The 26,317-nt window shown below is 56.3% G+C and overlaps 1 protein-coding gene across 3 annotated transcripts; it reads right to left on the minus strand.

Annotated features, from left to right (window-relative positions):
* Positions 1-7: 7 nt before the first annotated feature.
* MAF1 (MAF1 homolog, negative regulator of RNA polymerase III) lies at positions 8-26,317 on the minus strand. Of its 3 annotated transcripts, none has more exons than XM_042861292.2 (8): positions 26,046-26,317; positions 12,971-13,114; positions 8,291-8,419; positions 7,543-7,708; positions 4,684-4,805; positions 3,975-4,094; positions 2,710-2,928; positions 8-2,444 (listed from the first exon to the last, which is right to left on the minus strand). In XM_042861292.2, exons 2-7 carry the CDS (start codon positions 13,051-13,053, stop codon positions 2,739-2,741), a joined length of 810 nt encoding a protein of 269 aa, XP_042717226.1. In that variant the 5' UTR covers positions 13,054-13,114; positions 26,046-26,317; the 3' UTR covers positions 8-2,444; positions 2,710-2,738. The 3 variants fall into 3 exon arrangements, with proteins under 3 accessions (XP_042717226.1, XP_008163302.1, XP_065438356.1); XM_008165080.4 differs by having other exon boundaries at positions 2,812-2,928; positions 26,046-26,316; XM_065582284.1 differs by lacking the exon at positions 26,046-26,317 and having other exon boundaries at positions 8-2,437; positions 2,812-2,928.

Genomic DNA, 26,317 nt, shown 5'->3' on the forward strand with positions numbered 1-26,317 from the left:
GAAGGGGTGTCAGTCACAGATAAACTTTATTGGTGTAACGATACATTGCTATGCAGTAAAGTCAAACCTCACAGAGACTTAAACATGAAACGGGCCCCAGCTCCCTGCCCACCCGTGCAGGAGACTAGAGGCACAAGCTCTCGAAGCAGTGCAGGGGGACAGCAGCTGTGCCCTCCCCTTGGAGCAGGGGCTCCCTGCCGAGAGGCCAGCTATGCACCACTTGGGCCAGTGAACATAGGGGCAAAGGCAGGAGCGGGAATGCCAGGTTCTTGGTAGCTGGGCTGGGATCTGGACCCCTTGTTCCTGGCCAGGGCCCCATCTCAGCTATGGATACGGGTCACGCTGTGGAGTGTGCTGTGCTCACCAGCCCTCTGCCCGGCCACCACTGCAGACACACCCATGCAGGCCATGCTGAGCATATGGCAGGAGTCCACGCTGCCCGGGCCTGGGCCGGGCTGGTGGCCTCCACCCTGATGACCAGCCATGGCACGGCTCAGAGGCAAGCACTACTCTGTCAGCGAGCCCCCCGCTGCTGCGAGCTCCAGCCAGAGCCTAGCCGGGGCTGCGGCACTCCAGCAGGGATGGTCCATGCACATGGGCTCCCTGCTCGAGGGCAGGCGGTTACAGCCGTGGCTCCCAGCGCTAGGGAGAGCAGCCTCCTTAGACTACAGGTGGGTAAAACAGGACGCTTGGACGTAAGGGTCCCTTCCCCATATTCTCCCCGGGCCAGCAAGGCCCCCAGGCACACCCTGCAGGCCCAAGGAGGCAGATGGATCCTGCCAAGACAGCTCTTACCAGCAGTGATGTACAGGCACCTGCTGGCCCTTAAAGCACTGAGCTGGCCTTGGAGCAAATGCCCAGGGGGGATGGGTGAAGGGACAATGCCCCACAGCGAAGGGGAGGCTCTGGGGGCAGCTGGCAGCCCCCTTGGCTGGGCAGGCAGGCTTCCTCGCACCGTCCTCTAGCTGTAGGGAAAGCCATGGCTCACCCCAGCGCCGTTCCCGTGGCAGATTCCGGCAGCGAAGGGGGCTAGGTGACGAGCCAGCTCAGGTGGAGGAGGCCGGTGCACGGGCCAGCAGCAGAACCAGGGGCCGCTACAGCTCCCTCTGCAGGTCTGAGGCTGGCAGGGCACAGCTCCCTGGCTGGCTGAGATCTAGGGGCCCCGACTGTGCTGGGCTGGCCCCTCTCCACCTTGCCCCCGCTGCAGAGACGCTGGGCCCAGACCCTCTGCCAGCACATCTCCACGAGGGGTTTGCAGCTATCCTGGTGCAACCTGCCAGGGCGGGTGAGGCCTGAGGAACTGCAGGGACCTGGGCCTGGTGCTGCTGCCCTCTACAGACACCACGCTAGTGCCAGGTCCCCCCAGCCCCCCATGTGCTCCAGTGCCCATGAAGAGCAGGCGGCTCTGCACCCCAGTCCTGCTCTGGCCCTGGGACAGCGTATACTCATCCCGGGGGCAGGGGGAGCCTGGCATCAGGCCCAGAGGGCCAGTGCTGGGGAACCGGCCAAGGGGGACAGAGGGGAGGATGCAGTCAAACCAGAGTCAACAGGGCTGAGCTCCCAACACGCGCCCAGCCTCCGAAAACAGGCTCTGCAGAAATCCTGGAGAGCGGCGCAGGCTCCCGGCAGCCACCCCTTCCCGGCCCGGCCGCGCTCTTGCCCAGCTCTAGCACAGCTGATGCCAAACGTCGTCTGTGGTTTAAAAACAAACAAACCAATCAGCCCCGCTGGCCTCAGCTCGATTTCCCAGCCAGTTCGTCTGCACAGGAGAGCAGCGCTCAGCACGGGGCCGCAAGGCGCCTGCCACAGCCTTGGAAAAGAGCAAACCGAGTCCGTGAGGTGAGCGGGGGCCAAGCAACCCCCCCCAAGAACAGGGAGCAGGCGCAGGTCACCAACAGTTCTGAAAGAGGAGATCAGGAGGCGAGGATGCCCTGCCACTGCTTTGGCCGGACGGAGGTGGATGGGTCGCCATCGGTAAGGGAAAGTGCCCGAGGAACAGCCTGCCCTGCTTCAGAGCCAGCAGGAGCAGGACCAGTGCAGCCAGCAGATCAATTCCTACAGTGCATTGAAGCGTCTCAAAGGCCCTGCGCAAGCGTCTGGCGAGCCGGAGCCCAGGCCGGCACTGAGAGCGTGGCCTCTGCTGACCAATCACACAGCACGTGTCTGGAGGGAACGGGCTCTGGGGCAGCACCTGCAGCTGGAGGACGTCTGCAGCCCAGAGGCACCAGCTGCTTTCCACATGCAGTGCTGTGGGGCAGGTGCTGGGGCACTCTGGAGCCCCCGGCGCCAAAGAGCAGAGCAGGCTCTATGCATGGGGTAGTTCACACAATGGCCAGGGCTGGCCCATCCTCAATGCTGATGGACTGAAGACTGGAAGGCTGGCTCAGCAGGGCTGAGTACTTCTTGGAGCTCATCTGGACACTCACATGCAGATAACCTGCACCCTGCAAACAACACAGCTGTCACAGCTCTGCCCAGAGTCTGCCCAACATGCTTTGGGGGAACACAGCTGGCTGCAGCTGAGCCGGGCACCCCGCCCCTGGCACCCCGCCCCGGCACACGCCAGCTGGGGCTCCACAGAGACTGGGCCAAGGCCAGGCAGCCTCAAGTCCCTCTCAGAAGGGGCGACACCTTCACAAGTTTCAATTCAATAGGGCCAAGCCCTGTGCTCCTAGTGCCCACCAGGGCTAGAAGCTCTGCTCCCATTACCCGTGACTCTCCAGCACGTCCGCGTGCAGTCACGCTTTGCGGGCAGGGGACAGCCAGGATCCCGCCCCACTCGGCACGTCCCTGCCAGACGAGCTCACACACCGGTCCTCGATATTGCTGCTTTCCTTGTCATAGGCATCCATGCTCCCCTCCTGGTCTTCTTCACCAAGATCCATGTCCAGCTCATTCCCTGACTCTGAGCGAGGGTACGTGGACCCGCTGGAGACACAAAGGGCAGCAGTGAGCACCAGCCAGCTCCCCACAGCTAAGGCAGAGCCCCATCGGCACGAGTCTAAGGCACTCGCCTCCCGTTGGGAATCCTGCCTGTGCTGAGTAAGGGCTCCCAATGCGGCCAACTCAACCCCCCAGCGGCCAGAGGGAGGAAGGGCTGGCTGCAGGGACCCTCCCTGTGGGAGGCCGAGAGCTCATGCCATTTGGCGAGGGAAGGTCAGGCTGCCAGGCGGACGGCTCCCCTCTCCCTGGAGGCCGCGGCTCCCATCCAGTCAGTTTGGAAGTGAAGCCGTATGCTGCAGGCAGATCGAAGGGGCCTGGCTGCTCTGGGAGAGCCATGCTTCCCTCTCGCTGGCTGGGGAGAGGAGCGGGGTTCAGCGTTCCCTCTAAGTTTTCCCACCCATGTGCGGAATGAATTTTGTTGTGTGCACCTATATGGAGGTGATGTGTGACACGATCCTGTGACACACATCACCTCATATTGGTGCTCATAACAAAATTAATGTGGTGGGGGCGGGGCCGAGGGGTTCGGAGTGTGGGAGGGGGCTCAGGGCTGGGGCAGCGGGTTGGGGTGCGAGGGCTCCAGCTGGGGGTGCAGACTCTGGGGTGGGGCGGGGGATGAGGGGGGTTTGGGGTGCAGGCTGCCCTAGGGCTATGGCAGGGAGAGAGGACTCCCGCCAGCTATCTCTCCCCGCGGCAGCACCTGAGCTGGGGTGTGGGGGCACCTCTCCCTGCCGCGGCAGCTCCGGGGCTGGGGACATGGGATAGGTGCCCCTCCCCTGGCAGGTTGGGGGCCAGGCTAGGTAGGGGCCAGAGGAGGGGTGCCCCTCCCCCGGCAGATCCCGGCTGGGTAGGTTCCCTGAGCTCCTCTGTGGCACTTAATAGGGTGCTGCACCGCCGCGCGGTTTACAGGGAACTTGGGCGGGTGCAGCTCTAGCTCAGGGCATTGCTGGGGGCGCTGGGTCGAGGGGGCTCCCCCAGCAGAGGCTCGGCTTTCAGACAGGTCCCACTTCCCCGTGGTCCTGCGGCCTGACCTGATGGAGCGGCAGGTGAAGAAGACAATCCTCTTCAGCCTCTTATTGTAGAAGAAGTAGTTGAAGGACCAGAGGCTGCCCTCCTCGCCGAAGGGGTCCGAGTCCAGGTCTGGGTTGTAGCTGTGAAACCAACAGGGGAGGGGTGAGAAACGCTGCCTGGGAAAGAAGGGCTCCCAGCACCCAGACTCTCCCTCAGTCCGGGCACGCTGCTCACTCTGGCCTGACACAAGCGTGACAGAGCAGAACCGACCCTTGGCATCTGGTGGCCAGAGCACAGCACAAATGGTGATGACCCAGACGCCTCCCCAGCACAACCCACAAGGCAGGCGGGTGCCAGAATCAATGTTGTGCAGGGAGAAACTGAGGCAGACTGTTAGCCCACGGGCCAGCAGCCCCAGGAGTGAGGCAGTCACTACCTCAGCGGCAAGCTCATGGTGTGCCCAAGGGGGTAAGGGGAAGGTATGGGATCATCCCTTTTAATCGGCCTTGGCAAAGGGACCCCTATAGGCAGGCCAGGCCAGAATCGGCAGGCGTTCCCCAGATCCACGACTGGCCATGCTACATCGGCCCAGCCCTGAGGAAGAGCCCCTGCTCTGTACTCCCCAGCAGCGCATGGCCTGGCTGCTCCGGGGCGTGGGGCTGCCCTACGCGGAGCGGGCCGCTCGGGGGCGTGGGGCTGCCCTACGCGGAGCGGGCAGGCAGAACAGACCTGTAGATGTCACACTCCGACAGACAGATCTCCTCATCCACAGCATCCCACAAGTGAGGCTTCAGGGCTTTGAAGTCCTCCCGGACTGCTGAGAACAAGCTACAATTCACAGCATTCACCACCTGGAGGAGACCGAGACACACGGGAGTCAGGACCCTGCAGCATTCCAGAGAGAAGCAGGAGCCCCTCCCCAGAGGCTCTGGGCTGTGTCCGCCATGCCTGGGACAGGGCCCAGCTCCTCTGCTCTGGGGAGGCCAGACAGGAGCGTCCAGAGAGTCCGGAAAGGTGGGTTTGGAACACTGGCCGGCCCCGAGGGCAGGGCTGGATTAACGCAGGGGCTTTGGGGGCTGCAGCCTCGGGCTAAGGGGGGCCCCGCAAAAAATAAATCCATAATTATAGACAATTCAGTGGTCACCAACCTGTCGATCGCAAATCGACTGGTAGATCCTGGAGCCTCTGCCAGTCGATCGTGATCTCCGGGCTGCTAAAAGTCCTGTGGTGTAGCAGGGCTCAGGCAGGCTGTCTGCCTGCATGCCACGGTCCCATGCCGCTCCCAGAAGTGTCTGGCTGCTGGCACATCTCTGCAGCCCCTGAGGTGGGAGACAGCTCCATGTGCTGCCCCTGCCCCCAGCACTGTCCCTGCAGCTCCCATTAGCTGGGAACTGGCCAACAGAAACTACACTGTCCCCCTCCCTCCAGGGGTGTGCAGAGACGTGCCAGCAGCCGGCCGCTTCCAGGAGCGGCGTGGGGCCACGGCATGCAGGCAGAGAGCCTGCCAGAGCCCTGCTGCGCCACCGGCCAGGAGCCGCCTATGGTAAGCGCCTCCCAGCCAGAGCCTGCACCTCGCACCACCTCCTGCACGCCAACCCCCCGCCCCAGGTCAGAATCCCCTCCTGCACCCAACTCCCTCCCCTCGCCCTCTTCCGCACCCCAACACTCTGCTCCAGCCTGGAGTCCCCTCCCGCACCCAACTCCCTCCCCTCGCCCTCTTCCGCACCCCAACACTCTGCTCCAGCCTGGAGTCCCCTCCCGCACCCAACTCCCTCCCCTCGCCCTCTTCTGCACCCCAACACTCTGCTCCAGCCTGGAGCCCCCTCCCGCACCCAACTCCCTCCCCTCGCCCTCTTCTGCACCCCAACACTCTGCTCCAGCCTGGAGCCCCCTCCCGCACCCAACTCCCTCCCCTCGCCCTCTTCTGCACGCCAACCCCCTGCCCCAGGTCAGAATCCCCTCCTGCACCCAACTCCCTCCCCTCGCCCTCTTCTGCACCCCAACACTCTGCTCCAGCCTGGAGCCCCCTCCTGCACCCAAACTCCCTCCCCTCGCCCTCTTCTGCACCCCAACACTCTGCTCCAGCCTGGAGCCCCCTCCCGCACCCAACTCCCTCCCCTCGCCCTCTTCTGCACCCCAACACTCTGCTCCAGCCTGGAGCCCCCTCCTGCACCCAACTCCCTCCCCTCGCCCTCTTCTGCACCCCAACACTCTGCTCCAGCCTGGAGCCCCCTCCTGCACCCAAACTCCCTCCCAGAAAGAAACTAATATAACAGCTGTTCTGTTAGGCTATTTTGAATTAACTTAACTATATTCTACATGTTTTAAGACTGAAATGTAGCCACAGAACATCTTTATGTTATAGCGATAATAGACTTGATGCCATAATTGTGATCATTTTGTTTTAAATTAGGAAAGAGACGTATACAGGGGCCCCACAAAATCTAACAGCCCCGGGACCACAGGAGAGTTAATCCGGCCCTGGCCAAGGGCTCACTCCTCTGAGCGGGAAGGAGCCGTTGTTTCCCGTGGCACATGCCGGAAGCGATAAGCTAACAGCTTTGGCAAAGCCCTCACTAGTCGCCCAGCCTTGCCAAGAAGGGGAAGCTGCTGCCAGGGTACTCCTGGGATGGGAGGAAAAACAGGAGTCTACCTAGAACACATGCGCGTGTGGAACAGATGCAGAGCAATGGGCACCCAGCGTTCGAGTCAGGGAAAACGTGGGGAGAAGCAGGAGAAATGCATTGTGGGGCAATAGAAGCAGAGGTGGGTGTGGTTGGACCTGCCACAGGATCCCACAGGTGCCAGTTCACGTGGCTGCAGCTGCACATGGCTCCCCTGAAGCTGTCTGGGAAGAGGGCACTGCCCCAGGCCAAGGAAGGAGGCCTCCCGCCAGCAGGCACGGCTCTGGGCACCCTCCTCTCAGTCAGGATGGAGCTCTGCCCACTCCTCAGCATGGTGTCTGCGGGGCTGGGCAGGGGAACCCCCAGTCTGGGTGGCTCCCAAAACGCTGGAAAATGCTCAAACCCAGCACTACTCAACACACACCACCAGATCCCCTCCCTCCCGCCCAAAACAACCCCACCACCGTGAAACAACCTAGCCCAGGCGGCACAGCCAGGGGAAGGCAAAACCTCACCCACAGGCACAGCGTCCCCCAAAGGAGAAGGGCCAGAGAGGCCATGCAGCCTGGCAGGAGTTGCTGATTTTACGTGGGAAGTGCTCAGATTCTGCTGTGACGGGTAGAAGGACAGATCCCGACAGCCTGCGGGGGACGGGGGAGAACTTCGCTCCAGGGGCTGAGAGGGCAGAAGGGGAGGGTGTCTCGCTGGGGGGTGGGTCTGGAGGTGGCAGAGCATCTCATGGGGAAGGAGGTCTGGCTGCAGCCCCTCTCGGAGCGGGTGGGCCTCAGAGATCTAAACCCCGCTGGCTGGATCCCTGGGGTCCCTCACCACAGCGAGCTGGAGGGAGCCCCGTCTCAGCTGCTCTCAGAAGGGCCCTGCCAAGCTTCCCGGAAAGGAGCACTCGGACCCCAGCCCCCAGGGGCAGCTGGCTCCCGTGCCGAGCCGGAGCGAGCCCATCCCTTACCCAGTTGAGGCTCGGCTCCCTGCTGAACTCATGGCCCTTGGCAGCGCTGAAGTCGTAGTCGGGCCGGAAGGACTCGTTGAGGGTAGCGATCAGGTAGAAGAGGGTCTTGCGGCTGCACTTGTCACTCAGTGGCCCCTCCTCATCTCCACTCTGGCTTTTACTGAGCCTGCACGCACAAGACAGCGTAGCAACACACTGGAGGGAGGCCCCCGGCAGCCCCACCCCACACCCCGGGACAGGAAACCTGCGGAAACCAGCTTCAGCCCAGGGATACTGCCAGAACCCAGCGAACAGACACCCCAGGATAGCACGCTGGCAGGGACACTTCCCAGTGGGGACATGCCAGACGGCCCTAACCAAATGCACGCACAGGTACAGGAGGGAATGCACGCGCACACCCACCTTAATCCAGGGGCAGCTAGAGTGCACAGCTTGGCGACACAGAGCCCCTCGTCTGCACAGAGGGCTGGCCTGGGAGATCCCAGTCCCAGCATGCACGGCTGCATCTCAGCCCCAGAGGCTCAGGAACAGAGAGCACTAACCCCAGGCTGCCTGTTCACACAGGGGTGAGGCCAGCTGCATTGCATGGAGCATCCTGGGGCCACCAGCCCTCCCTCAGTGGGCTCTTGTCCCAGCCCATTGCTACCTCTTGTGTGGGGCCCCACTGAAGCATGCAGAGGTCCCTAGTAACTCCCCGCAGAAGTCCCACGCCGCCCAGTGCCTGGCCCAGAGTGGAGGGCTGACATACCTGCTGGGGCTAATCCCCGTGGTCTGAGGGGGTGACAGCGCTTCAAGAACATGTGGCTGGCCCTCCTGGCAGAACTGCTTAAACATGTGCTTGTCATCGCCCGCCATCTTACAGGAGTAACTCTCGATCCTGCAGAGACACAACACCGAGTGTGAGGCCCGCCAGGAAGCAGTGCAACAGGCCCCTGGGCCCACGCCTGCTCCTCAGAACAAGCATGACAAGTGAGAAGCGGAGGAGCAACGCTGGGTGCCCAGCCCCAGCGCAGACAGAGATCACCGCTCACAACACCGGCACTGAGTGCTGAGAAGGGACAGGCCAACAGGAGCAGAGACACGTCCAGTACAGACACAGGGGTTTGGAAATTCCCAAGGCAGCTGTCCCGGCTCCACCCAGAGCTACGGCGACTGCTTTTTCAGAGAGATGTAAATGTGAACCCCACAGCACCCTGCCGAACTGGCTGCTGGGGCCGGAGCGTGCAGGGGGAGGGAGGAGTGGTGGGCCGAACAGGATCCAAAAAACTTTCTCCACGAACTCTGACCAGGAACATGCTCACGAGCTGATCTAAGGAGCTCCTGTGTGCCCCGGCATGCCCCCCACCCCACCGGCTCCTGGCCTGCCTCGCCGAGGGTACAGAACGAGGGGCAGGAAACCCCCAGCTGATCACTGCAGCATCCGGACCAAAGTAGGGTTCTGCCCACACCAGGGAGTTCGCCTACTGCCAGTAACCTTGTCAGAAAAGGGCTCCCCAGCCAGTGCTGGAAATGACATGATGGCCACGCTGCACCCAGGACTGAGCCACCCCGCACACACCTCCCCCAACAGGCTCAGTCCCTCTGCACTGGCAGCTAGCCAGCGTTACCTCTGGGTCAGGGGCACGATGACTGACCAGCCATTGCCACTGACCCAGCAGTTCCAGGTGCAACAGAGCAGACGCGTCGGGCAGGGCCCCCCTCCTGGGAGAGCTTGTGAGTCCCACTCCCCAGGTTCAGCTCAAGGGTGGATGAGTGGCAAGGAGGCATCGCACAGCTCCCTGTGCAGGGACCTGGGCTCTGCTGAGCCCACCCACATCTTCCCAGCAGGAAGGGATGCAGGACTGCGATGGGGGAGGAGTACCAAGACACCCCTGGGAGACAGAGGAGGGGGCTGGCCTGGCAGTGGCTCTAGCAGCAGCATGGGCATTTGGTCGTGCTCCCTGGCCCAGCTGAGGCTGGAGCACTATGGAGGCAGCCAACTGCCCCAGGGCAAAGGGAAAGAGAAAGCGACCCCTGGTGACTGCCGAAGGCCTGCCAAGCCCCCTGGGGCAGGGGGAGCGGCTTTGTGGTGCCACACAGAAGAGGAGAATGGATTTGGAGCCCATTCTTCCTCCTGCGCCCCACCCCCACTCAAGAGAGGAATGAATAGGCCATGGTCAGTTCAGAAATCAGTCTCAGGCCAGGGCTACACTGATAAAATTAGATCATCTTAGCGACATTGCTCCGGGCTGTGAAGCGTTTGTGCCCGGCATGCCATAGTTAGGTTAGGCTAACTCCTGGTCAGGACCTGGAGGAACTCTTCTATCGACCTAGCTACCACTTGTCAGAGGGGGATTAACTCCACTGAAGTGTTCGTGCCAGGGCATGGCGGGCACAGCTGCAGTGCCCTAACTGTGCCGTTATAGCAGCTGCCGCCATGTAGACATGGCCTCAGAGACATGCCGCTGCCAGGGCCCCAACACCGAGATCAGCCACACGTCACATGTTCCTGGCCCTGACACGCCACTCCTTCCTGTTTGCCTTTCTATTGTGTGCGACAACAGACTAGCAAGTTTCACTTCCGATTCTTGTCACTTCCTGGATGTGGTGTCTGGGCTCAAGCGGGGTGGGGGAAGGGTTGTTAGGCAGACAAGTCCACTGTCATCTGTTCATGGACACATTTCTATAGCCCCCCCCAGAAATCCTGGGCAGACCTCCCCCCGCTCCCCTGTGAATGAGCTGCGGACACTGACAGCGTCACTAGAGCAGGGTGACAAAGCCCCCGCGGTAACTGCAGCCTCCAGTCAGAAGTTACAGCCAGGCCCTGCCAGGGCTCTGAGACGCTGCCCAGGAGGTGAGCGTGAGCAGGAAGTGTGCTACTGGGGCTTGCAGGCAGGATGCGAGATGGTTTGCAAACCCCGACTCTTAGACTGTGCCCTCAGTTAAACCAAATCCACGTGAACTAAGCCTTTCGGGAAGGGCAGGAGACCCAGCCCAGGGCGGGGCTTTCTCCCTCCCAACTCTGCAGCATGTGCTCCACCAGCAGCACGGACAGAGGCAGAGAAGACAGACATGGTTCTGTCCAGCTCCCGTGGCCCCCACAATCGGCTGGAACAGAAGAATGCAATCACGCTTCCCGAAGGACAGCAGCAGCCTACACTACAAGACACACAAGTGCTGCTGGCCCCAGGGTCACACTCAAAAAGAAGTGGGGATTGGGGCACGTTCTGGGGAATGTCTGCAGCACCCTCTCGACCACTCCGCCCTTCTCTGGCTGCTGTCAGCCAAGAACGCCAGCTCTTTGTGAAGTGCCCAAAAAGCCCAACACTAAGAGAGCATGTGGAGCACACACACCCCCCATGCCTGGGCGAGCTGGGAAATGGATTCACTTCAGCCTTGTCTCTATCAGCCAGCGAAAGTAGGAACTGACCAGGTTAAGCTAACTGGGTTTTGATGCCATTTAAAGTGCCCTAAGCACGCGTTAGGGTTCTGCAAGGTGCAGTTTCATTTCACTGGTGCGTCCTCCAGTACAGACACAGCCTGAGCCTGGGCTGGGGCCTCGCGTGGGAGCAGCCCAGCCACAATCAGAAACAGACTGCGTGATGGAGATTCCGAGCAAACCTACCCTGCCGGGCAATGCCAGCCAGAGCTCGACGCCCAAACATCACGTTCCTGGCCAACTACGGGTTTCAAACAAAGCCCAAAACCTGGAAACTCCCCAAACGATCTCTGAAGTTTGCACAGCTCACCCCCTGCGAGACTGGCTGGAGTCCTCCTCGGTCCAGACAGAAAGGGAATCACAAAGCCCACAGAGCGAACCGAGGTCAGGACGGGCAATGGAACCCAGGAGTCCTGACTCCTAGCTCTTTGCTCAAACCAGCGAGCAATCGATGGGGAAGCAATGCTAGCCTGCTAAACAGACGGGCATGTCACTGTCAGACACCTGTTAGCTGTGGGCGAGGGGCAGTCTCCTGCCCCCAAGCTGACCCCCTCGGGCACGCAGCATTGACTGGGGAAAAGCCCATACAGAGCTGTGGTCTGGCTGCTCCCTCCCAGCAGTCTACAACGGAGATGCATACCGGCCTACATGCCCTAGGCTGCTGTAAGGAGGAGCCTCTGCTGGGCCCAAAGAACTGCCACCACCTCCTCCTGATTCACAACATCACTGTCCCAGCACAGGCCTTGCACTGCTCATGCCCCACAGCTGACGGGGTGTGATGAGCACAGGCTGGTCCAGCCACTCTCTCAGCCCGGTCACACTTGTGCAACTGGCCAAGAATGGAAGCCATTGGCTGACTGGCTCCATTCTTGCAGCTCAGAACATCCTGCCTGGAGAGCAGATGTCTCTTCACAGCACAGAGACGCCAGACAGAGGGTAAGTGACTCTCTCCAGTGGGCGGAGCAACGCAAAGGGAGGAAGTGTGCAAGGCCAGTGAGAGCACAAGAACCAGAGCCTGGGAGCCCATGGGTGTGGACCTATCCTGCCCTGCCTTCCTCACTCCCACAGCTAGATGGGGCTCAGAAAGGAGACACCCAGGGGCTAGAACGCAGGTGCTCAGGCTGGCCTCAGCTGAGGACTCACTGGCCGTTGGATCAGCTGGGTGGCCTTGGAGCACCTTCCAGCCACTCTCCCAGGCTAAGTGGAGAGAGGCCCAGCCAAGAGTCTCACATCACTGCTGTTTAAGACTCCCGTAAACACGCCCGGAGAGCAAGTGCGTTCCCAGCTTTCCTCCGACAGGAGCAGGACCTCCCAGGCAAACAGCAACACTTCAGCAGGCAGAGGCGCTAAGGACAGGGGAGCACAGCGGTAGCCTTTTGTTCCCACATCTGGGATCCCCCTAGACGGAGATGGACGGCTCAGCCCAGAGGCACTGCGCCCTGCACTGCAGCATGCGTGTAAGGTGGGGTTAGTGGTATCTGTGCACACAGCCTGACTCGCTTCCCACCCACTCCACCTGCCAAGGCATTTAGAACAGAAGCAATTCTGGTAGGTGGGAGCTGAGGTGACACTCCCTAGGGTGACTGCCGACAGCCTGGAAGCAGACAGTGGAGCTGTGTGTGCCCTGAGACCCCAGAGCCCATGGCAGGTTGGAACGTCACAGACGGCTGGGCAGAAGCAAAGAGCAAAGGCCTGTAAGGTCTACGTGGTCCATTCCGCCCCCACACACACGAGCAGCGATTACCTGGACAGCACCCATTCGATGCTCTCCCACTCACCCATGTCAGTACAGTGCCTAGTGACTCTAGCTTCAAGTGTTTCACCGGGCGGAGGGCTCCCTCCCAGCTGCTCCTGGCGGGGGGCTGCTCCTCAGCTGAATAGATCTCACTGCCAGAGGTATCACACTTGTCTGGGCCCCCCTGGGGGGACTTTCTGCGCCACAGGAAGGGCACGAAAAGAGGTGGCTCGAGTCCCTGGGGAAGCACAGTAGGAAGCTTTGACAACACTCACCTGCCAATGATGTGAGCATCTCCCGTCTCCACTGTCAGCTGAGAGTTTATTGCTTCAAAACTGGAGTTCTCTAACAGCTTCATTGTCCCACCTTCGGCTCCAGAGCAACTCCCAGTGCCACGGCTGCTGCAAAGCTGGTACTGCCTAGCACAGAGAGACAGGTTCCATCAGCTGCCCATCCCAAGAGCAGCACAGCAAGACTGCAGACAAGGCGAGAACGGCCCTGATTCCTCGTGAGCCCAGCCCCTGAAGCATGGAATGGGTTTGGCTAGTCTGGCATTGGGGCGATAAACCAGCACAAAGACAGGGAGGGGAGGGAGAGGTCAGGAGGCAGACACTCTGCTAAGTGGGGAGAACAAGAACAGATCTCACATTGCTAGGAAGAAGCCAGGCAGCCTCCCAGGCTAATGCCATGGCACACTGCTGTATCCCACTCCCAGGTGACTGATGGACCATTCCCTGCAAAGGGCAAGCTGACCTGCAGCTCTCCACATCCACCCACACAACAGTGTGCCAACCTCATTCCCACCCCCTAGCAATGGGCTCCTTGCCAGCACCTAGAGCTTACACTCCACAAGGTGGGGAGGGCTATAAATTCCCCCTTTAGACCCTAAGGCCAGTTCTCCCACCCCAACCCACAGGAAGTCATTTCCTCTGGTTTAGCAAGAGTCTGTGCTCTGTGAAGCTACCTCTGAATCGCTCAGCAAGGGGGACCTGTTCCACCCAACACTCCAATATAAGAACGGCCAGACTGGGTCAGACCAAAGGTCCATCTAGCCCAGTGTCCTGTCTGCCGACAGCGGCCAGTGCCAGGTGCCCCAGAGGGGATGAACAGAACAGGGAATTTCATGACAAGTTCTCCCTGTTTTAAAGCACCACGCTTCCACATAAAGGAGTTCCCTCCTCTCTGGGGTGAAAGGTCCTTTTATTATTCTCTACAGAGGCGACATTGCAGCTAAACAAATTCACCTCCATGCCCAACAGACCACCCCAAGTGACCACTGAGCACAAACTGAGGACAAGGCTTTCATCATGGCCGAACCACCAGCTAACATTCCTGCCCAGGCCAGGTGCACACCTGCTCCCAAGTATGTGCCCATCCTGCACACCAAGCAGGGCAGCAGGATTTAGCACCAGGACTGCTTCCTGTGCCTAGACACTGCCTGCACGAGGACCTAAGGGAGAGGGTTCTCACAACCAGCCCTGCAAAGTCAGAGGCACAATGAACCCTCCCATGCTCACCCCCCCACACCCAAAATCACCACAAAAGACTCAAGAAACTGATTTGAAGGAATCACTTTGCCAATCATGTGCTGCCCTGGCAGCCCCCACCCCCCATTCACCGTCTGCATCGGCAGTCTCCCTGGTGCCCCCAGTGGCTGTTCACACACAAGACCATCCCCTTGTTCACAGTCCCCAGAAGGGCCCCTGTATGCATCCACACTCTGCCTCAAAGAGTAGACCCCCCCCCCCCGCACCAACCCCTGATTCCCATACACCAGTGCTTTTCAAACTGCGGGTCGCAGCCCAGTACTGAGGAATGTCAGGCACTGGGTCAGCACTGCCAACCAGGCCGTTAAAAGTCCCATCGGCGGTGCTGCCTGGGTAAAGCAGGCTAGTCCCTACCTGTTCTGACACCGCGCTGTGCCCTGGAAGCGGCCAGCAGCAGGTCCAGCTCCTAGGCAGGGGGGGCCACAGGGCTCTGCGTGCTGCCCCCACCCCAAGCACCAGCTCTGCACTCCCATTGGCTGGGAACCGGCCAATGGGAGGAGGTGTGCCTGTGAGCGAGAGCCACGCAGAGCTGCTTGCACATCTCCGCCTAGGAGCTGGACCTGCTGCTGGCTGCTTCTGGGGCACAGTGCAGTCCGCGGTGCCAGGACTGGCAGGAAGCCTGCCTTAGCACCCCTGCTGCGCCACTGACCGGGAGCCGCCAGAGCTAAGCCCACGCCCCAATCCCCTGCCCCAGCCCTAAACTGCCCCCAAACCCAGAGCCCCCTCCTGCACCCCAAACCCCTCATCCCTGGCCCCAGCCCACAGCCTGCATCCCCAGCCCAGAGCCCTGCCCCCACTCCCACACCCTGAACCCCATTCCTGGCCCCACCCCGCAGCCCTCACCCCAACCCTCTGCCCCAGCCCTGAGCCCCTCCCACACCCCAAACCCCTCATCCCCAGCTCTTTTGGGTTGCGGGCATCAACAATTTTCTTCAACTGGGTCACCAGAAAAAAAAAGTTTGAAAACCACTGCCATACACCCAACTCCCCAACCTCCATCCATATGGACTCATCAGCACCTCCATCCCTGTCTCCAGCTTCTCCACACCCCCTGCAGCCGCTTGGTGCCCATGAACCGCACTCCTGTCCATGCAGCACGCGCCCCTGCAGCTCTCCCATGCAGCCCCCAGATTCTCAGAGACCAGACATCATGCCCCTATTTTCTCCACCCCCACACCGGTGCACCCCACCCCCATTCCCCAACATGCACTCCGCTGCCCCACATGCACCCCCCCCATCCGTGCACCCTGCCCCCACTCCCAATACCCCACGCACCTCTCCATCCCCCTGCCGGTGCCCGGAGCAGTGGGAAGGGCGGTGGCTAGTCCCCACCCCTCCAGGGGTGTCTCCAATGGAGGCCCCCGCCCCGCTGCCCCCACTGCAGCCTGTCCCGGCTCGGTCCCCTGTCTGGCTCTAGCTGTAACCAGCCAAAATGTTCCTGGAGGTGGCAGGGCAGCCCCAGCAAAGGGCCTTGGCTCCAGAATTCGCTCCCTATGGGGCCTTTAAGGACACATTCCTAAGGGCCTTTGGTTGAGATGGCAGCTGGAGAGGGCTCTGGGTCTCACTCCCCAGTGCTGCCAGACAGAGACCTATTTCCATCTAGGGCAGTCTCACCCCGGATGGGCTATGTCTGACGTACATGGACTTTGTTAGACTCAGCGAGGGGATCCCTAAAATCCCTGCTGGCTACTAAGGAGAAGTCCCTGCTCAAGAACCCTGTGCCCCACCCTCTCTCCAGCTGGGGCCTGCTGCGCCATCCTGGCCTGTAACAGGAGAGGTTGTAAACAAGCAGCAGCAGGGACATGCCAGGGCTTGTGGGAAGCAGTGTTCCCTTACAGGACTACTCTGGGAGGCACGGCCATGTCACTGCCCCAGACAAGAGTCAATCTGGTTTCAGATAGGAGAGGGGGAGATAAGCCCTTGCAGAAGCGTCCTTGGGAGCATGGAGGGGACTCAGGGCCAGCTGCTAACAGAAAGTCCACCCCAGACTCCAGGGACAGAAGTGAGCAGCAGAGGACAAGCCCCGGGATCCCTAGCCTGCCCACCCAGCAAGGTCAAAGGGAGGTCAGCTGCCCGCGGCCTGCAGGCCCAGCCAGGCTGCACCGTACTGAGAGGACTGAGGCTGTTGGATGTTCTTTCCCGGACATAACCCAGAGGGGATCACCACAGGCACATGCTAGGTGCACAGACATGCTGAGCAGCCATCTGAGGGGCACCTCAGCACTAGCCACACAACCCTGCGCCTGCTCCCCCAGACAGCCCCCTTGGAGCCTCAGTCCCGGGGACCCTGCAAGGAACAGCCAGCCTCCAGCCCCAGCATTACAGGGGGCCACAGAGCACCAGGATTAGAGAAGGGCAACAGATGGCCTCAGTGCAGACACTCCAGGATGCAGCAAACACCCAACAGCTCCCTGCCCCACACCAACGCTGGCTGCCCCAGCAGCTAACAGCCCCCCAAGGTGGATGGGAAACTCTCGCAGACTCCCCTTACTGTGACAACTGCTACCCACACAGGGGCCAAGCCAGGGTGGAAAACAAAGTCCTCAGGAACCCCAATTCTTCCTCCTGACCCCTTGGATTCCCCCAGACCAGTCTCTTCAGACTCACGTGGGTGCAGACACCCCATCAGTCCCCAACAGGGGGAATCCTGCATTTCCCAGCAGTGCCTGGATCCGTCCTACCTAAACTCTTCCTAATGGTGCCAGTGGAGCTCGGGCCAGGAGAAGAAAGGAACAAGTCACTGTGGAGGGGAGGACAGACTTCCAGGTGGAGAGGAAGCTGCTAACTGAGCAGGAAGCACTAGAGCTCTAGTGACCACAAACATTCACACTGGTCTGGGACTAGGTTGGTGCCTGGCTCAACAGGGGCTGAAGCAGGAAAGGGAGCTCCCCATTGCTCTAGGGGAGAGTCACAAACAAACCAGGGCATATGCTACATCATGGTTCAGACTGCGGGAGCACCCCCACGACTGTCCATCCCCGATCGGGGAGAGTCACACGGCACCTACAAACCTGATCTGGGACAGACCACGAGAACGGCTCCTGCAGGGCAGGGAGGCAGCATCAGCCTGGACAAGAGCAGACTCCCCCTTACTGTGACAGCTGCTACCGCAGGGAACAAACCATCAGGGGAAAAATCTAACCAATAGCGAGACTGTTGCAGGCGAGACGCCGCAGCCTCAAGATACTCGGGTAACATTGCTACATTAGTGCACAGAGATCCCGGCCACGGTCAGAAGACAGGACATTGCGTTAGATGAACCATTGGTCTGACTCAGCACGGCCAGTGTCACGTCAGCCTTTTTGGCCACAGTGTCACACTGGGTGCTCCTGTTCAGCTGATTGTCCACCATCACCCCCAAATCTTTTTCAGAGTCGCTGCTTCCCAGGATCGAATTCCCCATCCTGTAAGCATGGCCTGCCGCCTTTGTTCCTAGATGCAGACCTTTACATTTAACCTATTAAATCACTAATTGTGTGCTTGCATCCAGCTTATCAAGGGAACCAGACTGCTCCGTGTCAGTGACCTGTCCTCTTCATGATTTACCACTCGACCTATTTTTGGGTCATCTGCAAATCCTTCCAGGCCATTGATAAAAATGTTAAATAGCATGGGGCTAAAAACCGTTCCCTTGAGGACCCCACTAGAAACAACCTGCTTGATGGCGATTCTCTGTTTACAATTACATTCAGTTGGCCAGCCACTAATCTGCTTAATATGTGCCTTGTGAATTTAATATCATTCTGGGTTTTTTCATCAGAACGTTGGGAGGTACCAAGTCAAACACTGTCTTAGAGAAGTCTAAGTATAGTACAATAACAATCTTATCTCATCAAAACAAGATATCAGGCTAGTCCGGTATCTATATAAGCCCATGTTGATTTGCATTAATTACATTACACTTCTTTAGGTCATTATTAATCAAGTCCACATCAGCCGCTCCATTATCTTGCACAGGATCAATGTCAGGCTGACAGGCCTATCACCCTGTTGACCCTTTTTAAAAACTGGCCCAACATTAGCTTTCTTCCTACCCCTTGCTCCTGGTGCATACTCTTGGGTGCTCACGCTGCGAACAGCCGCCCTCAGTTGGGTTAAGGAACATGGTGCTTAACACACCAGCAGACACCTGGGGCCCTGCTTACACTACCTCTCCAACCACTGACACCACATCCATGGCAGCAGTGGAAAGTCTAGCAAAAAAATCCTAATGCGCACACAGCCCCCATGCAAGTGAAAGCCAACCCTCCTCCCGCACACAGGAGGGGGAGGGGATCCCGGACTCATAAGCAAACAGCAGTGTAGGGCTTTTATAGCCTTGGGTGCAGAATAGCATCCCAGGGGTAGCTTGGGATAGCATCCTATGCTTGCCCCCTAGCCATGTTCTATTTTGAAAACATTTGGTGGCTCATGCAATGGGATCGGCAGGGAAAGGATACACTTCCAAAAGACTTGCTAGTTTAGCCAGTCTCATGAAGCTACTGAGAGACATGGCATCACCACAGAGAGAAATCCTAGGTCACGACACTAACTTTATTCAAAAGGTCTTTGTTTCAGTCCTGGAGGTGTAGTTATACAAGATTTTATAGCTTCACAACACCAGGCAATGACGATTGAGCAGCAGAGTTCTGGACATTGGGACCAGAAGGAACATGGACCTCACGTGACCATATCCAGTCTCCAACAGTGACCAGTATGCGTTGCTGCAGAAGACAGAGCAAGAACTCTGCCCAAGACAGTTAGGGAATAATCTGCACAAAGGTGAAATTTCTTCCTACCTCCTTAGTGGTGGCATATGCTCAGAAGAACAAGGCTTTAGAGCCCCCATTTTTTCCCACACCTATAGACTGCATTCAACTGCCCCATGGGCTGAATCTGGCCAAAAGGCTGCACTTCAGCCATTCCCTGAGTTACCATAAACACAGTCATCCAAGCACAGAGGGACTGGGTTAGCAGCTGGAAAGGCTGTACTGGCCAGGTGACAGAACATTGTGGAGACACTTTGGCTGTTAAGAGGAAATAAAACATGGGGTATCATTAAACAAATACAACCCATACTTGATAGGGACCAAATTATGACAGAAAATTGCCCTGAACCTCCTCTTCTGGCCTTCAAAACAACTACTCATCATCAGAAGCAAGCTCCCTGCAGACCAGGACACACTGATTCAAAGTGGAACCAGACCTGGCCAGAACAACCAAAACAAAACCTTCAGACAGACTTCCACTGCTATGATGATCAACCTCCCTAGAACACACCTTTCAAGATCAATGGATCCTACACATGCTTATCACAACATGCGTGTACCTTATCCAGTGCACTAAGTGCCCCAACAACTGTGGGTGTGAAACCAGACAATCATTATGTTCTCGAATAAACTTGCACAGGAAAATGATAGAAAGACAAAAAACACCATATCGCCCACGGGCGAACACTTCACGACATGATCACTCCATGTCTGACCTCTCAGTCCTTCTCCTCAATGGAAACCTGCACACCTTCCAAACACAAGCCTGGGATCTTAAATCCGTAACTCTGTTAGACAATAAAAATCATGGGCTGAAGAGAGACACTGGATTTATGGCTCATTACAACAACCTGTAATCCATTAACCTTCCTTTTTTGTCCTCTGACTGCAACAATAGCCAATGGTCTACGCCTTGAATGGTCTTTTGCAACATGTGTAAGCCTGTTAGTTCTCAGTTTAAACTGGTTCTTAATGAAAAAAATCCCAGATTTTACAAAAAATAATTATTATTTTTTCTGATTTTCACCCTACTTTTGTATCATTCAAAGACATAAAAATAACTTGTTTTATTAGGAAAATACGTATATCTCATGCAATGTATTTTATTTCAATAATACATCAGTCTGTGTGTATATGCAAAACTGCCTATTGAAGTAAGGCTAGAAGATACAAACAGGCACACACACACGCTCTGAAGTGCGTGTGCATCTCACACCCACCACGTACACATTTCAAGCCATTAGCAGATAATGCTTTTAAGATCTGACATGCTAAAATGGAAACAAAAAATCTGTAAAAAAAAAAAAGTTTCAGAACACAAGTATTCAAAAGTTAAAAAAAAAAAATCAAGAGAAAAGGACGAAGTTGAGTGTATGTGCTCCTAATGGTGTGGCCCAATTATTAAATTTAAATATTTATAGGCCAACAGTTATAAGTCTACAACAGTAATCTGTTTATTCAAATGAAAAGTTTTATTTGGGGATTAGAGATGTATTGTTTTCTTAAACTCAAGAGGTGGCATCAGTTTTGACTTTTTGTTCTGAAGCAAACCACACTGTAGTCCATTCAAAGCATTAATCTACTCAATACTTCCCCCCCACCCCGTACTTCCATCCACCAAAATAAACCTCAGTATTTACCAAGAAAAATTAATAGTTTTTTCCACCAATTTTCACCTGTTTTTGTTGTTGTAGTAATAAACACCAATAAATTCACGGGGAAAAATTAAATAAAATAAAAACTGAAAACAATGGACCCTAAATATGTGGTAACTACTTATGCTAAACAATATGTTCTACTTTGTATTTAGCTGTGATGCTCCCAGCGTATCTTTTCTAGACCGGAAGAGCTCTGTGTAGCTAAAAAGTTGGTCTATTTCACCAACAGAAAAAAAAAAAAAAAAACAAATACTGCCTCATCCACCTTGTCTCTCTCACAGGAAGAGAGTGAGAGCAAGAAACTCTTCCGAATGTAAAATTTGAGAATGAGCAATTTGTGCCGAAGGCATAAGGAGACTAAAAATATTTGTAGGCAGAGTCCCAAAAGGAACCTTTGAGCTCTGGGCTCACTGCACAGACCAATTAGCCTCCAGCCACGGAGATGTTTTACTGCTGACAATAAAGCATCCAGGGTGCAGTTGCCCCGCTTCCCATCTCGGCAAGGTCAGGAAGCCAGGCACACAGCTGGCTGTAAATACGGTACCTGAAGACTTGTTTTAAGAACTAGTTTCTTTTTCTCGCTGGTCTTGGTAAATCCCTTCTCTGGAGAGCAGCTGTTCCCCAGCATCTCCTAAAGAACCTCAGCTTTCATTTAAAAGAATTAGAAGCCCGATCCTCAGCTCTCCTCCAGCAGCACAAAGCTGCCACCAGTGGAAGATTCCCCCAGCGTGGGGAAATCCTCAGTTGGTGCAGTCATCCTAGCAATTCCTATGCCCATCTCCCAGCCCCTGTCCCGGGGAATGGGGGAGACCAGGGCATCAGTTATGCCTAGTTTCAAGAACAGACCCTTCACAGATTAGAGCAGTCATGTCAGTTCCATTCTGCTGCTAGAGAAGTACTCCTGAGGCAAAAGAGGCAAAATGCTACTGTCTCTCAGAGGAACAGTGAAGATGTCCAGGCCAGAGGAACAGATGGGGTTCCAGCAACCCTGCACTGAACTACGGGTGGGGGGGAGGTGGGCGGGGGGAGAGAGACAAGTGGGACTATGACCCACTTCCACAAGTTTCTGAAAGAGCCTCAGTTAAATTTTGCCACTATGGAAAGACAGCTAAGAAAGTACCTCCCTCAGGCATTGAGGGAAATAGGGCTCCCTGCTATGAGGACCATTTATTTGTAGCAAACAAGGACAGAACAATCAGAAATGATTGAAAGCAGGAAACATTACGAATTAATAGTCGGAAATGCTTCCCAAAAACGACCAATTAGGTAATGGAACAGGAAACTAATAAAGGTCACATGATCACTATCTTGCTACATGACTAGACGTAGCTGATGCAGGAAGCTAAGAAAAATGGTTCTTCAGTGAGGCAGGAGTGAGACTCGGAGCTAAGAGAAATTCTACAGTCCAAGTATCTACACAGTTCGATATGCTACGTTAGTGAAGCATTAAGGCTGAAAATCTCACATCTGAGAACTTGGTCAGCTGAGAGAGAGAAGGATCTTTTATGACCCCAGTAAGAGAGCAAGAAAGAGAAACAGTGTGAAACTGAAATCAAGTCACCTCTAATTCAAGCCTTTTGTTAAACTTTCCATGAAATAGGAGTGAACATTTAATGTTGATCCATTTTTGGGAGCTGTAATCTCATTACTGCAGCATATATGGGACTTTGGAGAACAGACAGCCCAGAAGTCTGCAGTAGTTTTTTATATCTGAGTACCAGGAGCATGTCATGGAGTTTGTACCCCCCCTGAGTTACCAGACACCGCATAATAATGGAGAAAGAGTGGAAGGGGGTGAAGCAGGACCAATGCCTCTCATTCTGGGCAGATGGCAGCCAGAGCCATTGTCCAGACTGTGTGTCAGCAAAAGATACCATCTGCTCGGACACCAAGAGATTCATGAGCAAACTCATGGGCAAAAGGGAAATAATGAAAGTTAACAGGAATGGACAGAAGCCAAACCCTGATAAAGTCAGGTTAGCGAACAGCCCCACTGTGACTAGACAAGACCAGGAGAGGCAGAAAGCAAAAGGAACATGCAAGAGTTAGAGAATGGGTAAAGCATAAATATCAGCCCAGTCTAGCCTTTACTTTTAGTCCATTCCTATCACCTGACTTGTCTGACAGAAACTGCTCTTGTGGTTTCCCAGATACCAAAATGCACTATTTGGACTTCTCGCTTTTCAGGACAGCTGTTGCTCATCAGAGCAGGGACTCCTCCCTCCCCCACCTCTTGGACCCCTTTCACCCCAAATCTTCAGTTAGCTTGTCCAGAATCAGGAATAGCAGAAGGTGCCTCCAACTGTAAAACAGCTGATTCTGTTTCAGTGAGCAAAACTCTGGAGACTCCCAGGATAGGAACTCCTAAGAACTTAAGAGCTGCCCTATTTGGTCAGACCAATGGCCCTTCTAGACCAGTATCCTGTCTCCAAGAGTAGTCAGTCCCAGAGCATCAAGGGAAATTTACAGAACAGGGCAGTTGGAGATCCACCCAGTCTCCCCCTCCTGACTGGTAGTCATAGAATCATAGAATATCAGAGTTGGAAGGGACCTCAAGAGGTCATCTAGTCCAACCCCCTGCTCAAAGCAGGACCAATTCCCAGCTAAATCATCCCAGCCAGGGCTTTGTCAAGCCGGGCCTTAAAAACCTCCAAGGAAGGAGACTCCACCACCTCCCTAGGTAACGCATTCCAGTGTTTCACCACCCTCCTAGTCGGAGATTTAGGGTTGCCTGGAGCATGGGGTTGCAATCCTGACCATCTTGGCTAACAGTGATTGCTGGCCCCATCCTCCACTAACTTTATCTAGATCTTTTTTAAACCAAGCAGTTATACTTTTGGTCACCGTAACATCCCATGGCAGTAAGTTCCACAGGTTAACTGTGCATTGTGTGAAAAAAATAATTCCTCATTTATATTAAACCTACTGCCTATTAATTTCATCAGTTGACTGCTGGTTTTTGTCTTGTGGGAGAGAGTAAATACCACTTCTCTATTCACTTTTTCCACACCACATACGATTCTGTCCACTTCCCTCGCTTCAGTCATCTGTTTTCTAAGATGAACAGCACTAATCTTTTTAGTCTCTCCTCATATGGAAGCTGTTCCATACCCTTAATCATTTTTGTTTTCCTTCTTTTAACCCTTTCCCATTTCCTTTTTGAGATGAGGTCTGATGCCTAATAATTCTGTTCTTTACTATAGTTTCTACCAATTTGCCTGGTATTGACATTGGGCTTACCAGCCTGCAAGTGGCAAAAACCACCACTGAATCCCTTTTTAAAAATTGGCATTACATTTGCTACCTTCCAGGCATCTGGTACAGAGGCTTGTTTCAGAGATAGGTCACATACTACAGTGAGTAGTTCTGTAATTTCAAATGTGAGTTTCTTCAGAACTCTTGGGCAAATACTATCTGGTCCTGAAGACTTATTATCAAGGATGCGAGTGTGTCACGGAGGTCACAGATTCCGTGACCTCCATGACTTCTGCACCGGCCACTGCTGGGGCAGTCTCGGGCCACCGCACCCTCCCCAGCAGCAGGAGGAATTTGAGTGGGGGGGCTCAGGGCTGGATGTTGGGGCGCGGGATGGGATGAGGGCTCTGGGCAGCACTTACCTTCGAGGGGTTTCCCAGAAGCAGCAACATCCTTCAGCTCCTAGGGGGAGGCATGGCCACGGAGCCAATGGGAGCTGCAGAGCCAGCAGTCAGGGAGGAGGCAGCATGCAGAGCTGTGTGACCATGCCTCTGCCTAGGAGATGAGGGATGTTGCCGCTTCCATGCGCCACTGCCCCCCCCCCCCCACAAAAAAAACCCACCAGTGTGGGTCACAGGCCACCACCCATGCCCAGCACAGGTCTTGTCCCGTCCCCCCCCCAGCCACCCCCCTTTCCCCAAGCAACTGTGTTGCCCCCCTCCCCCAGTCCACCCCCTTTCCCTGAGCACCCCCAGGCTGCCCCCCTCCCCAAGATTTAGTCAGGGGTATATAGTACAAGTCATGGAAAGGTCACGGGCCGTGAATTTTTGTTTACTGCCCGTGACCTGTCCATGACTTTTATTAAAAATACGCGTGACTAAAACTTATTACTGTCTAATTTAACAACCAGGCAATGAACTCAATCAACCAGGGATAGCTCTGAGCCAACAGTGTCATAAAATATACCATATACCTTACACGTGACTAAGCCTAATTACAGGCACTGCCCATCCAGGTATGTGTCCCAGACATGCCTTAGGTGTCTTTATTGGTAGACAATGAAGGATTGCTCTGCCCATGGTAACAGAAGTGACAACCTAACAAGAATGTTGCCCAACCTCAATACCTGTTGGGGAGAAGCAGATGTCAGAAGAAATTGGTTTTGGTAGCTGATGTAACAGGTACCATCTCCTTAGATACAAGAGCCTTATCTTACCAAAAGACAGAGAGCACTTCCTTGGGACAGGAGACTAGCAGGGATGCTGAGGCAGCATTTAGGCTGGGAGAATACTTTTCTCTGGTCATCTAAGATTTCTGAGACATGCAATACTTTGTAGCTGAACTTTGTAGCTGAACTTTAGAGCCTGCCTATCTAGCCATATAGATAGGAAGTCAGCTAGCATAGTGATAGGGCCACATAAATACCCAACAACGCTTCACTTAGTATCTGAATAAGTAAGCGTAGCTAGTACCTATTCCTGAATGTATGTTTTTCCTCTCTCTGTCACTTACCAATAAAACCTACTCTTGAGACAAGTGGAATTGGTCCCGTGGATACGGTCAGTGGGGGCAGTCGCTGTAGGCAATGCTGAGAAACTGACCTCAAGGATGGTACAATCCAGAGTGAGTGCAAATGTCACTGCACGGTGGCAGGCAAGGGGCGTGAGACCTCCCCTCCCAACAGTGCCACAAGATCCAGCGCGGCAGCCGTTTGAGGCACACCTCCAAGCAGGCACCCCCCATAGCAGCCCCATAACTCCCAGCATGCAATGCTCCATCCCACCCTAGTACACCCCCCCCCCACACACACACACACACACCCACCCCTCAGGAGCTCCCAGCTGCATGCTGGCTCCATCCCAGAATACAGCGCTTCGGGCCTGGAGGTCTGCAGCTCCCACCATGCAACGCTCCAGCCCCCTCCCTACAGGGGTGCAGCCCCAGGGGACCACAGCTCCCATCATGCACCACGCCGTGAGGCCCTGGAACGCGCCCATGGTGGGGGGCGGGGGGAGGATGCACCTGCCAGCCCGCAGTGCGTCACTGGGGCCTGTGGCCCAGTGATAAGACTACAACTCCCAGCATGCAAAGCGCCGCTTTGGGCCGAGCCGCGTCCGCCCGCCCTGTCCCGTGGGCGCATTGCAGCCTGGGAGTTGTAGTCCTCGGGCTCCCGCGGCTTTGAGGGGCCGGGCAAGGACCTACTCGCGTCTCCCTGGCTCAGTCCCGGCCGGTCTCCCCGCGGCGGCGGCTCCCTCACTCCCTGGGCGCCTGTAAGCGGCACAGCGGGCGGGGAAAGCTCGAGCAGGGCGCCTCCGCCTCGGCCGCCGTCCGACTCCTCGCCGCGGCCCGCCAGGCCTCCGCCCGCCTCGACATGTCCCCGGCTAACCGGGACGGAGCGACCGACTGACCGACAGAGCCCGCACTCCCCTGGCTAGCGGCGGCCACCGACCCGTCTCCTCAGGCGCCGGACGACA

This window comes from Chrysemys picta, chromosome 2 (assembly GCF_011386835.1).
Source record: "Chrysemys picta bellii isolate R12L10 chromosome 2, ASM1138683v2, whole genome shotgun sequence".
Taxonomy (NCBI): Eukaryota; Metazoa; Chordata; order Testudines; family Emydidae; genus Chrysemys; species Chrysemys picta.